This window comes from Zerene cesonia, chromosome 5, assembly GCF_012273895.1.
Source record: "Zerene cesonia ecotype Mississippi chromosome 5, Zerene_cesonia_1.1, whole genome shotgun sequence".
Lineage (NCBI taxonomy): Eukaryota > Metazoa > Arthropoda > Insecta > Lepidoptera > Pieridae > Zerene > Zerene cesonia.
This window is the reverse complement of record NC_052106.1, coordinates 6,957,341-6,970,914: the sequence shown is the minus strand read 5'-3', so window position 1 is coordinate 6,970,914 and position 13,574 is coordinate 6,957,341. Positions and strand designations below refer to the sequence as shown.

Here is a 13,574-nt window from a genome sequence, read left to right as displayed (position 1 = left end):
ATAAATGTTATTTGCAGTTAACAATTTTCTTTTTTCTTTATTACAATATTTATGGCAAGACTAGGTATATGTAAAAGACTACAAAAGAAACAATAATTAGGTACATGCATATGTGAAATTGATAGTTTTATTTCCTGTAGTATAATTAGTGTTATGATATATCTATAAATGATCAAATTAATCCCTACATTGGATGACAACCGTTTCAAATGATGCCTCGAATGCACAGTTATTTTTAATGAATCGCAACAAAAGTTGTTTGTTTAATTATGATTCGGTTTTTGTTCTCATGTCGCTTTTCTTTGGGATTTTCCACGTAGGTTTAATTGTGTGAGGTCAGGGTTGTTTTTATATATTATTATTTCTATATATTTACGAATTATTGCGGAAAAAATGTTGTGCTTTGCGTATTTTTTCTGTTTATAATAAGCGTGTTTAATAGGATTTTCTATTCGTAATGAAATTAATTCTAGACAATATCAAAGACGAGTTCAGTGGCTACCAGTCGTTTCATTTAACTTAATTTGATGAATTTTATGAATTAAAAATAAATGAAAAACTATAATTTTTACGTTACATTGTCGTTTTGCCGTGGTTTTTTATACAGTGCATATGCAAGTTCTCTTCTTCTAGGTTCTTAGGAACACTTGAAATACATCTTATATCGATTTATTTATCTTAATTATTTTAAAACATGTATGTAGGGTGCATCAGGGTAATTTCGGACGATGAGGTAAATTCAATAGTGTAAAATTACTATCTAATAATAATAGTTTAAAAAAACTAAAAAACACGCTTTTATAGAAAACCGAACTAAAAAATAGACAACATATTTTGCAAATTGAAAAATAGAATAATTTTATCAAATTAGTGTATTGTCATCGGTCCTCAATAAATCTACAAAGTTTGAACGAAATCTGGCCGTTTAAAGTGGGTCAAAATCGCGCCCAAAGAAGTCGGTTACAAACAAACAAACATACAAACAAACATACAAACAAACATACAAACATACAGGTGAAGCTAATAAAAAGCGTGTAAAAATGTGAATGCTATTATTATCAAATCTATTTATTTTCGTACAAAACCTACACGATATCCACAATAAAACGAAGAGGAAGCCCTACAGACAAACAGAATATGGGAGCCCTAGGGCAAAGTCACATCCTTTTCCTTACTTTTCCCAGAGTCACTGATGAGAGTGCTGATCGCTTACCATCAGGTGAAACGTAATTTCAGGTGCCCAATATTATTACAAAAACAATGATTAATAATAAAACTATAATAAACATAGATACAGCGTTATAATTGAGAAGCATTCGATACTCAGATAAAACTTACGAAAAAGCCTCTTCAACTAGTATCGCCCACTAGACCGTAAATATTTATATTGAACAGAATAGCCCTATATGAAGTCTAATTTGCTATGAAGATATGACGATTGTTTGATGTTAGAAATATAAGTGATCTATTAATAACAAAAATCAATGAAGTAAATATATAGGGTATTTTTAAAAATCAGTATAATATGATTTTGGAATTTCGTTCTGAGGCCTCTATTGGTCTCCTCAGTCTTGCATGTTTATGTTATCTATAGTATTATGTTACCTGTGGTGTTACTATGATCTACGTTAAAAAAAATTAATAGCGATTTTCGAATACCACAGAAGGGGATTTCATTTGATTCTTTATAACAATCTATCAATTGAATCCTACTAATATTATAAATGCGAAAGTTTGGAAAGATGTGTGTATGTTTGTTACTCTTTTACGCAAAAACTACTGAACAGATTGCAATGAAAGTTGGTATGTAGACAGCTGGACAACTGAAATAACATAGAGGCAACTTTTATCTCGATATTCCTACTACATGGAATTACGCGAGTTTACTTTTCCATACATTTTATAACGACTGAGTTGAATAGCGCCATAGTGTTATAAAAAACTTCGAATATCCCTAAGGTAATTAGTTTGTTATTTTATTCATTAAAGACACATAAATTTACTTATACATACTCATAAATCTGTACAACAATTTACCTATCAAAATAGCTACATAAAATTTTTATCAGTTAAAAGTGCAGTAGTAATCATACAAAGAAATAAGCTTACGCTAAGAAATGTAAACAAAATAACAAGGTAAGGCACGTTTTGTATTAGTTCATAAAATTGTTATTCATAAACAATTGCATAAGTTTACACGTACGGAATAAATATTTAGTCTGAGAATAGTGAATGAAAATGCACTATCTTATTAATATTATAAACAACAAGCTTAGAAATTATAGAACTTTTTAACGGATTTAAACGCGATTTATTCAATAAATTATTAACCCGACGTTTCGAACACTTTACAGCGAGCGTGGTCAAGCTCATATTAATAATATAATGGATAAATCAAATGCTTAATATAATGAATAAATCGCGTTGAAAATCCGTTAAAAAGTTTTTAATTTCTAAATGTATAAGACTCGTGTAAAATCAAAAACAAGAAACTACGAAACAACAAATTTGTAAAAATATTTAATGTTTGTTACTCTTTCACGTAAAAACCTCACTTGGTATCTATATTAAATGGTGGTATCTATATGATGGATTATAGTCTGGAGTAATTCACAGGCTACGTTTTAGTCAGATACCGCGCGAGTGAAGCCGCATGTAACAGCTAGTAAACATACGTTAGAGCAGTTAATGGTACATAGTTTCCTGGTTTTTAGTTAGCGCTAGCAGCTGATCGAGACTAGGTCCATCAAATTATATTCAATGATTTTGGTGTCGCTTGGGCTACATCTGTCGTTATTACAAGGATATTGGATTTTGTTTATTAAATTTGGCAACGTTAAAAATGGCTTATGTCTTAGTTATGGATGAGATAAGAGTATTTAATATAAGCCAATATTTTATCAACTTATATTCGGAAAATGATATTTCGTTTTAGTTTTATGGTAAATATCAACACTTACTCAATATCTATTAAAATAGATTGCATATTTGTCATTATATATTAATGTTTAATTTACATATTTAATTTTTTGTTTTATAGCATTCAAATGCAATAAAAGGGAAATATTAAAAACAAATGATGGCGAGGGATTCGAACCGAACCGAACCGTGGCGACACCTAGCTTTCTCTTAAGCCCATAAAACCGATATATTTCTTAAAATATGCAACCATATCGTAAGAAGTTCGATTGCTCAGGCCATATTGGCACGGCTAGACGACATTTATTTGATGAACGAATCGAGTAGAGTTCTCCCATCGACCAGAACACAGTACACATAAGGCATGTTGTATTTTGGGCAGGCGAAACACAAATTTTGCGCACAATTCCTGAAAGCACTCAAGACAGTTAAAGTGGTAGTCGAAGAAGTCAGCGTAGCACGCATCAGTTTTATCTATGAGAGGATATAATAGAGAAGGAATGTATGAACGAGCTCAATTTTTAGCTTACGGCAGAAATACTTAAGTGTTAATCGTACCAACAGTTAGCAAAAACCTCTTTGTGTACTTCCTATATTTGCTAACATTAATATAGAAAATCAATCAAGCTAAGTCTATTTTCGATTGAAAGTATTTTTATTCTGTACCGTATACTATAAATTGCGCCTTATTCGAGATCACGTTTATTTAGTTTACGGCCAGGGCTGTAACTCCAACTGACAATAGTGGACGTCGTCGTTCATTTTAGCTGCTGTATTCGGTAAATCTTGCAGCGCGGTGTAACAATAAATTTTGAAATCAATAGAGAAAAGAGAGAAGATGTGATGAAGATAATGTTGAGGGACATTGAATTAGTAAATATACTAAAAAAAAGAGGAGAAAGCACGACGCCTTGTAGAATACTAGCAGTAATGTCAATATATCCGGATCACATTCAAATTTCGCTATAAGGTTATTTTAGGTTAAGCCTTCAGAGGGCGGATATTATAATAAATAAAAACAAGGTCAATATAGGAAAATTCCCTTGCTGGACACTATCCAAACCTACACTTTTTATTGTGAGACGAAACAAACATTAGGCCAAGAAAAGATGTCCCAGGAATTGGAAAAAAATGCCTGGGATTCAAGGGGAGTATGTGAAAATTAAAGGGGTTAACAAAGGTTAATCTTATGAGCGATAATATATTGTATATCTTAAGGTTTGTTGTCAAGACATTTAGATTGCGCAAACAATGGAAGATAGCTCATGTTTGGTAATGTAATAAATCATATGGATGTTGTCGAGAAGTGGTATACAAATATGGTTTATAGTGAAGAAATTTTGATTGCGTAATTCAGAAACTGTTTTTTTCATATTTATTTGTCAATTACCTGTCTCTGGGTGCCCTGCATTTCCCCTGGTACGTTCTGAGTGCTCAGCACGAGGTGTCTTGCCATCAGGATATAGAAAAGCGCGATCACAGCCAGGGGCATGGAGTAGTATACAAGGAACTTCATTAGTACCATCACCTTTGGGTACTGGTCTCCCCACTCCACGGGGTATGGGTAGCAGACGAGAAACTGAAAAAGAAACTCAATTTCATTATTTTTTAAGAATAAATACATATACGTGTTTATGACACACTGACCCAATCGCAATGAACGTATTATAATGAGCGATCACTCCCTCAGTACAACACTGTGCTCATGCATTGCAAGCAATGTATAATTTTCATTCTCTTTGTTATTCTTTTTCTTTTTCAACATACAGGTTGACATAATACGTCAAGTCACATGAAAACTCATACTCATATTAAGTACATTTTCAAATATGAATTGCGATTAGGATGCTTTGTAAGCTGAACGTGTAAATCATACTAATGTTTTTGTAGGTAGAAATTAATTTTATTTCCTAGAATTCTATTTTCATTTAAAGACATGTTCTTTCGTGGAAGTTTAAACTATCTTTTAGTATAAAGGAATGAAAAATCAATGCTTTCTACAGCTTTCAGAGAATTTATGTTTAGCAAGGCTCCATATACAATAAAGGCTTTTACTCAATGGAGCATTTAGTATTATAAATAGATGTTTTCTTTGACTTAAATGACCCTGTTATGCATAGCTTTGTATAAGACTTAAAATATTGAGAATATCATGGACAATAATATTACTAATTATTAATTTAATTGAATCAAATCACAGCTTTAAATAATTTATCTATCTCGAGTTATACCAGTAGAGCCGGGGCCTGCGGCCAGTATATGTGCGGAGATATATAGGTCACCCTCCTTTATATAATACTGGTCTGCAAATTTACGATTAAAATCAAATTGGGGCGGCAAAAGTTGTAACCGAATTATGTTGTGATGAATGGATCTGACAAAACTATTTAATGTAATCTTTCAGCTGAGAAATGCTTTCGGTTATTCGAAGGAGTATTCATTTGGGGTATTTTTTTTATATTATAGTTACTAGTTCGTACTTTTAAAGCGAGGAGAAAGGAGTTCGAGACCAGGCGAGCGTGCAAGAAATTAAATTCATTTTTCAATCTATTTACGCATGTGGATAATATAACCGCTGCTCAAAAAAGTTATGGAAACGTTAGGAACCCGGCATGCTCGAGAATCAAACGTTCGACGACATGTGACACTTGCCAATTCACTCTGCTAAAGTGGTGGAATATGGCCTGAATCTGCAGCGGGAACATATCATATTATGGTCTGATTACGATGAGACTCTACACTAACCGGGGTATAAATTATGAGACAGTTATGAATTGATAACTTCTTATAGAAGCGTAATTGCTTCGTTATGCAACGCGTTGTAGTCTGATTGTATCTGACTTCCTTTTCTCTCACGCACATGTTTCGGGCTTGTATCTCTCTCTGTTCCTAATTTTAATCAGATCCTATATGTCATTTCGTGATGTATTGAATTTAATAATGACTGATTTAAATTTTGTTGAGTTTTTAAGCAAACCCATACAACGTTTATAACTTTATTCTTTTAGTAGCCTAGAGACTAGATATTTATATTGTAAGAAAGCAATGAAAAATGTTTTATTACGGACAAAATCGTGCATAACAATTTGTTACATCGCGTGTTCAGAATGTTTCTATGTTCATCTATAAAGCTGCAAAAATATAACAGATTCAGAAAGTTACCGAGTTGACTTTTTTATTACTCAATAGTCTATAGTTTTGTCTTATTTTTATAGAATCTCAATGTATGAACATATTGTTTTCTGGGTTCTTTGGTTCAAGATGTCGCTTTTAATAATTTGTCAAAACTCGTTTAGCTATAGAATCCTAGAAAAAGTCATATCACTTAGACACGGCGCGCATTCGTACGGATTGTGCCTTGGTGTACGTACGTTGATTACTCAACGTTTGGCCCAACTACCCTCACTTTGTGAATAGTCTTTGTGTCTGGCTGCGATTTGTTATCAACTGACTACATTAATTAAGCAGTTGTGTAGAATTACTAGTACTTCTGCTAGATCAAAGTAATACTAAACTCAACCCCTTATTTTGTTTCTAACAGTAGACTAACATGTATGTCTGATGACTTAATATGTATGATGATAAGATCGAGTGGAACTTTTGATGAAAAAAAATTCTGTTAAGGCATATTATGTGTATACATTATGCATATATAAATACTTTTTAAATGGCATTGAAATAATCGGAATCACGCCACGTGATCAATTTCCGTTCTCTATAAATTAATCCTTATACAAATATATATTACAACTAGTGAAACTTTAAAATAGAATAAAAATTGGCATATTATTTACAGAACTATTATTTGTACACACATGATAAAATACATTCTTATTAAGTTATAATAAAAATAATAACTTGATTAATAATTACTATTTCTTTTTATTTAGGTTTACAAATATTTGTCTAAAACGAGCAGCGATTTTATTAATTTCTTAAAATTAATTCAATCACCATTGCTTTTTTAAGCCAATTGAATACGGAAGTGGCTTTAAAATCCGCACACAATGAAATATTGCTGAAAAACCAAACCGTTAACAAAATTGATTGCCGCATTTTGCATTCGCCGCGGAAAATGGGCAAATTTTGACATGTTATTGCATTTAAAATTGATATCCTACACCTCGTGTAAAATGAATCTTGAAATACTTTATGGTCCTTGCCAAAGGTATAAAGGTTTATTTCCAGTGGCGTAGCTATCATAGGGCCAGGTGGTGCAGTGCACCAGGGCCCCGGAGCTCAGGGGGCCCTCTAACCTCAGCTTTGAAAGAGGGGAGGAAGGCGGAAAGAGGAGAGGAGGGCCCGATTCTTTCCCTATGCACCAGGGCTCTTGTCCCCCTAGCTACGCCACTGTTTATTTCATATTTTTAACCGACGTTTCCAACCAACCGACGAAAATGGTTCTCATAACTCAGTATATTTTTTTGGTTGTTAATTAATTGATCACCGTGGATATTCAAACAGTTGACGTGTTCCTTTTTGTGCTTGATAGAAATTGTTGTGTTTCAAAAAATTTTGAGGTTATTTTTTAACCTCAAAATTTTCTCAAATGACAATCTTTAAATATATATTATTGTAGCATTTTGCCCAGGGCTTCGCCAACGTGATCGAAGGAAATTCTCATGGTAATAGGATGTTTCAACGCGCTAAAAAGTAGTGTGTAATAATACGCTCTAACCTTACTACTTCTAAACACAACGAAACGCAATAAAATCGCTGCGACGTGAAAAAATACAAACCAATAAATAAACAGACATACCTACTTTTGCATTTACGAGTACATTTCTAGCATATAATCTTAAGTCTAGACGGTAAATTCAAATCAAACTGGGTCCAATCATTCACAAAACGAGGGCTTGTTTGTCTGGAATTTATCACAGGAAATTAATGAACGTTAACAAATGTATATATTTATTGTACCCTCATTGAATATGGAACAATGTCTGCCGCACACATTGTTAACCTTGGTTGAAAAATGATGATTCCGTTTCCCATGTTGGTTTTTTTTTGTACCAGGATTTCAGAGGTATTGAGGAGATTGATGTTAATGTTTTTTTAGTATTGTCCTGCGCTTACTAGTACCAATGCCCGAGCCTTTGGTAACCATGACTTGTAGTAAAGATATTAAGGTTCTAGTCCCTTATTGACGATTTTAACCGGAATAAAAACGGCTTATTCATGTTACTATGTATCCTCAATTTCCCGCCGCTTCAAACACTTCTTCCGCTTCTATACGACAATTTTTCTATCGTCAATGTGGGGATATAAGTCGGCGAAATATCAACTTAAATAATGTGATGAATAAATCATGATAGAACACCGTTAAAATTGTTAATTTAATAAGGAATACACTCGCGTGAATCTTATAATGTAGAAATTAGTACCAAGGAGTTTGATTAAGTAATATGCAATATAAGCAATAATAGATTCAGTAAGTCAAATAATATTATCTTATAATTTCCTTATAATTTAATCGATTATAGTAATTGTACGGGAGAGAGAGCCGAAGGTGAAACTTAGTCTTATCATGAGCTTATCTCCATCTATCGTTAAAGGTTTCATTTAATGATATACATATGACGTTACATGATCAGAGATATTCATTGATTAAGACTTTTCAACGATTTCGTATAACATTAGAAGCATAAAAACGCTAAGCCGATTACGATGTCATTGAAGGCATATTTCTAAGAATACACATTTTTTTCTTTACAATTTACACATGTCAAAGGAAAAGTAATTTATTTCGCAGGAGCTTTGACTGATATATTAAATACAAGGTTAAAATAACTATATATTTTAATACGATATCAATAATTCATGAAAGGACCTTAAAGTCTTTTGATATACGTATGTTTATTGGAGTTCAAAGTTTAGTATGATTAATTTGTATAGGTTAAATACATGTCATGTTTATATTCCAATAATATCGTCTTAAATATTTGTAAAATCAATATTTGTTTTTCCAAAATCTTCTGTATGCATTTCAAATCAACTTAATAATGCGCATTTTATTGCTATGTGTAATTTTAAATTCTCCAGGACATAATGTCTGATATCTATTCTAATTAATACTTGTACATATATTAATGTGTTTCATACTAAATATGTATCAGTAGACTAAACCGAATTAGAGCAGGATTCTTTATTCTACCCTATATATAATAAATTTACCTTTTTTGTTGGATTAACGACGAATTCTCGTAAATAAGATCCAATGTACGCCGGAGCGGCCATGGCTCCCGCCAGCAACCATATGCCGATCGCAGTAGCAACTGTCACACGGGTCGCCCGCTTGCTTCCACCTGTCAAAAGAAATGGTGTAACGTTAATGTACATATAAAGTATAGGTCAGTTAGGAGATATGTACGTTATAGATAGTTAATTGAAACGGGAAATAAGTATTGGATAAGTGGGATTAAAGATCTAACATCTGGAAATGGTTTAGTAGTTGCATAGATCGACCGTTTCCTTTTTTCACCCTTCCCAGTCCATTCCTTCTTTCCAGACTTCAATCCTTTCCATATCCCTTTCCCCTCGAAAACGCAGAGGTAGTCCCTCTGCGAATGTTCATGAGCAGTGGTAATTGCTTGATAAGCAACCAGGCGAACCACCTGCTCAGTTGTCCACAATAAAATAAAAAAAAATGTATATTTTTAGTATTCACGCATACATTAGTGACCATGCGAATGTTCGCAATATGCATATGTACCTACAACGCACATAATATACCTATTTATCTATGTGTGTACTTATAACAGTAATTAATGACGATCAGCTGGCATTTTCATATCCAAAGATATATTTAAGTCTTTCTAGTTAGTAGTTTTTCATAAGTATTTTTATAATGAATAGAGAATTGAGCTGTAAAAATAATGCCATGCACCATGCTTCCGCACATCACACAATCTGTGCCCAATGTCAACAAACACGACTTATAAGTGAATAACCAGCTCAGTATATTGAGTTAATCATTCGAGTTAACCCTAATTTTGACTTAAAGCCTTCTCCCTTACCGCATTATTTATTCATGTACTGAATCTCTCGAAATCTGAGAAACATTAATGGATTTAAAGAAACTCCGCTTTTAGCATAATAAATAATAACCAACGTTTAATAACGTTTCTGATTAATTACGGTTTGTAATTTAAAAGTCTTATGTAAATATTTATTTATAAATTTGTTTGCCTTTTGAGCTCAAAGCGAAATTGATGGCCGCAGCTTTCATTTGATTATATAGTTATAACTTCCGTTTCCTTTTTGTGAATTCATAAGTTAAATAAACTTTCGGATAAATATCGTTTGTGTGTGAAATTTGTAAAAAACCGATACCATAAAGACGTGATACGCATTCAGGCTTATGTACCTATAACTTATTATCTGTATTTATTATCTGTGTATGGAATAAAAATTAAAATAAATGAATATTTGTTAAATGTATGCGTTAATTACATTGCTTATTTTATAGGTATTGTTAAAATAAAATTAGAGTTCAATAAATGAAATCTTAAATAAGCTTTATTTAGATTAAATTGACGATAAATCTAGACCTTCATGAAAATGTTTATCAATTACATCAATTTGATAACGTTGCCATTAACAAAATTAATTAGTTCCTCCGCTGAACCTTGGGAATTATTGGAGATTGAATTGGTAATTTGCAAATTATATTTTTATGATTCTCAACGATGTTTTATATTATCTGTCCCGCGGTATAAGTCTATAGCATATAGTATATATACTTACAGATTATTATATATCCATCAGTGAAAGTATTTTCGAAATCAGTCCAATAATTCCTGATATAAGCGCGTCCAAACAAACTCTTCAGTGTTATATTATTAGCATAGATTCTGGAGTAGCAAACTTTGGAACGCCAATACCGATGATACTATTTAAATAAGTAGTTTTTTTAATGGATTCAACTTTTTTTCTGTGCGTATTTTCGCGCCAATTTTTTTTCTTTTCCTAACTGCTAGTTCTACTGAGTTAAATTCGGATATAGAACTAAGGGAAATTGGTTATAATAAAGTATCGCGTTTTCCGAGCAATTAATTTCTTCTTTTCCAGAAAGTTTTTTAACCTATAAATGGGAAAACTTTAACAATTTAAGTTGCGTTTAATAGAGGCCGCACGTGCATAATAATTATATAAATAAAATTGCCCTTCATAATTATCATATTCATATTCCACGAACGATAAAGATCCTTTACAAAAATAAAACAGGTAAGTTAAATTTTGAATTTTGGTACGTAATAAAATAATTCCATATAAACCTGGCACGAAACCCTAAAATAGGTTGAAGTCTTTACAAACGAGTTACCAGAAATAAAAAAAAATATTTCTAAGCCTAGATTTCAGCATCATAAACTCGAAAAAAATATACGATTTTTTTTATTTTGCACCTGTAAACAGACTCTCAATGCTAAGCACGATTTTGCAATAATGACATTTGCTAGTCACGTAGGAAGTTACATAGTTACCTATAGCAATAAGTCACGAAACTAATCACCTAAGTCTCTATCTAGGCTTTCCTTCTCGTAGCGTTAATGTCTAAAAGAGAAATTAAACATATTATTTTTATTTTGCATCTTATTTCATCATTATTTTATTCAAACAGTTTCAATCCGTTATGTTCACAGAGGCATGCAAATAAAGAAATAATGTAAATCTGCAAACAAAGTTTTGTTTTTAATGTTGTTGTAAAATAAAAAACTATGCATTCACTTGTTAAAAGTTTTAACTCTAGTTAGTTTTGCCATGAGAAATAAATCGTTTCTTTTGTATTATTTTCTCTCATTACCTTTATCTTTTATTTGTATTTAAGCTCGTTTGTAACTGTTTTTACATTTATTATCAGAGTTCCTTTGGGCAATGCATTAATGTGTTACAAATATTCCCCGAGGGAACCTTTAGCGGGATACCAAATGAGGAATTTACCATATAATAAATTTTGGATTAAATCGGATCAGATCGGAAACGTATTTTTCAGGAAACTGACTCAAATGATTATATATTTTTGTGTTATCTGGTAGGAACTTAAAAGATACTCTGACTCTTGAGGGAAAAACAAAAAATATGTGATTTTTACCCACTAAAACCTACTCGGTGGTCAGTTCCAAAGCGTATTATGATGATGACCTCCTATGGAACGCACCGCACGCACACGACTGCATCATTTCATTTTTTTACAATTTTCAAATGGGTTGCAGCAGAACACCATCTAAATAATCCTTAAAACGGCATAAGTCGGGCCAATTAAATCCCATTAATGCATTTCCTACTCGAATAATTTTCATAATCGTCTCACGATTTGCATAAAGTTATCGTGCGGCAAAGGTCGCATTAATTCAAGAGGATTATAGGAAAGACATAAAGTACACTGCGTTAAACATCACGCTTTGTAAGAAGGCAATAAAATATTAAGATTCTTTTATTATAATATAGATAAGGATTTATAATGCATGAATAAGGAGTCGTTTATATTGTTTATGTTTATTTATATAAAAGTTATTGCGTTTCCATTGCGAATTATCATAGTGTATATGCAATGTTAGCTTCAGGTGCGAAATAAACATATGCATTAAGTGTATTTTAATGTATATGTATCATTAAACCTTTATTTAATATACAACTTTACAAATGTATTTCATTATCGTTAGTATAAAAGGGGGCATCCACATTCTATTAAATATATCATAAATGGTACAAAACTTCGTATAGTACATATATACTATAAGAGAAACACGTGTAAGAACCTTTATTGCTTCCACGAGATTTCCAAGCAACAACCAGATAGTAAATTATATAAGGAATAAACAAGACAGCATGCGAAGAAAATATTTATCAATTGAATTATTGCTTAATAATTTTATTTTTTAAAAGAATATTCAGTATATGTTACGGGTTGCATTTTGCTTTTTCCACATGATTGCCTGATGACTTAATAAAATATTATTTAATGATTAATAAGAAACTATGAGATTTTATTACTTTATTGAGATATCTAAACTTAAACGGGTAGTCTAGAAGCCAAACCAGGAATTTTTAATTACAGCACGGAGCTATACAAAAGTTCCAAGAACAAAAATATGAAATGGCACGGTTTATTTAATAATAAACAGTACAACAGGGCAACATTTATAAGAGCTTTTATGGAGCTTTTAAACGCGTCGTAATTAGGACATTTTCCTGTGCATTCTCTCGTAATAACTAGACCTCCACTGAACTGACATAAACCGCCACTTCAAGAGGGTGGAAAATATTAAAGTGACACATTTCTACGCAGGATTTAGTCGTATTTTTTATTTATAAGAACTCAGTAATGTTTTTTTTTTGTATAAAGCGGAAGTAAAATGTTATTGTCGTAAGACGAGTTTAATTTACCGGCTTTTTATGGCTTTGTGTCTCATAAAAACCGGTTATTTTAAGTCGGATTCTTAAAATAATACAGTACCTACGCGAAAGGGCAGCACACACTCAACTTTAATGTAAAAAAAATATTATTTAATTTCATTGTCATTTAATTATTATGATAGCATATACTTACTAGTATGACAGTAGTAGTTACAAATAGACTACATGTACTTAGTCTGGCCATAAATACTGTTACACTTAATTATAAAAAAATATTACATTTGAATTTCGAATCTGTC

The 13,574-nt window shown here is 31.9% G+C and overlaps 1 protein-coding gene across 1 annotated transcript in view; it reads right to left on the bottom strand.

Moving 5' to 3' along the window:
* LOC119840300 (neuropeptide CCHamide-1 receptor-like) overlaps window positions 1-13,574 on the bottom strand; it is a 134,456-nt gene that overhangs the window by 14,077 nt on the left and 106,805 nt on the right. Inside the window, exons 4-5 of the mRNA XM_038366851.1 lie at window positions 9,094-9,224; window positions 4,310-4,498 (exon numbers count right to left, since the gene is read on the bottom strand). Of these exons, the coding sequence (XP_038222779.1) occupies window positions 4,310-4,498; window positions 9,094-9,224 (320 nt within the window). The remainder of the gene's footprint in view (window positions 1-4,309; window positions 4,499-9,093; window positions 9,225-13,574) is intronic.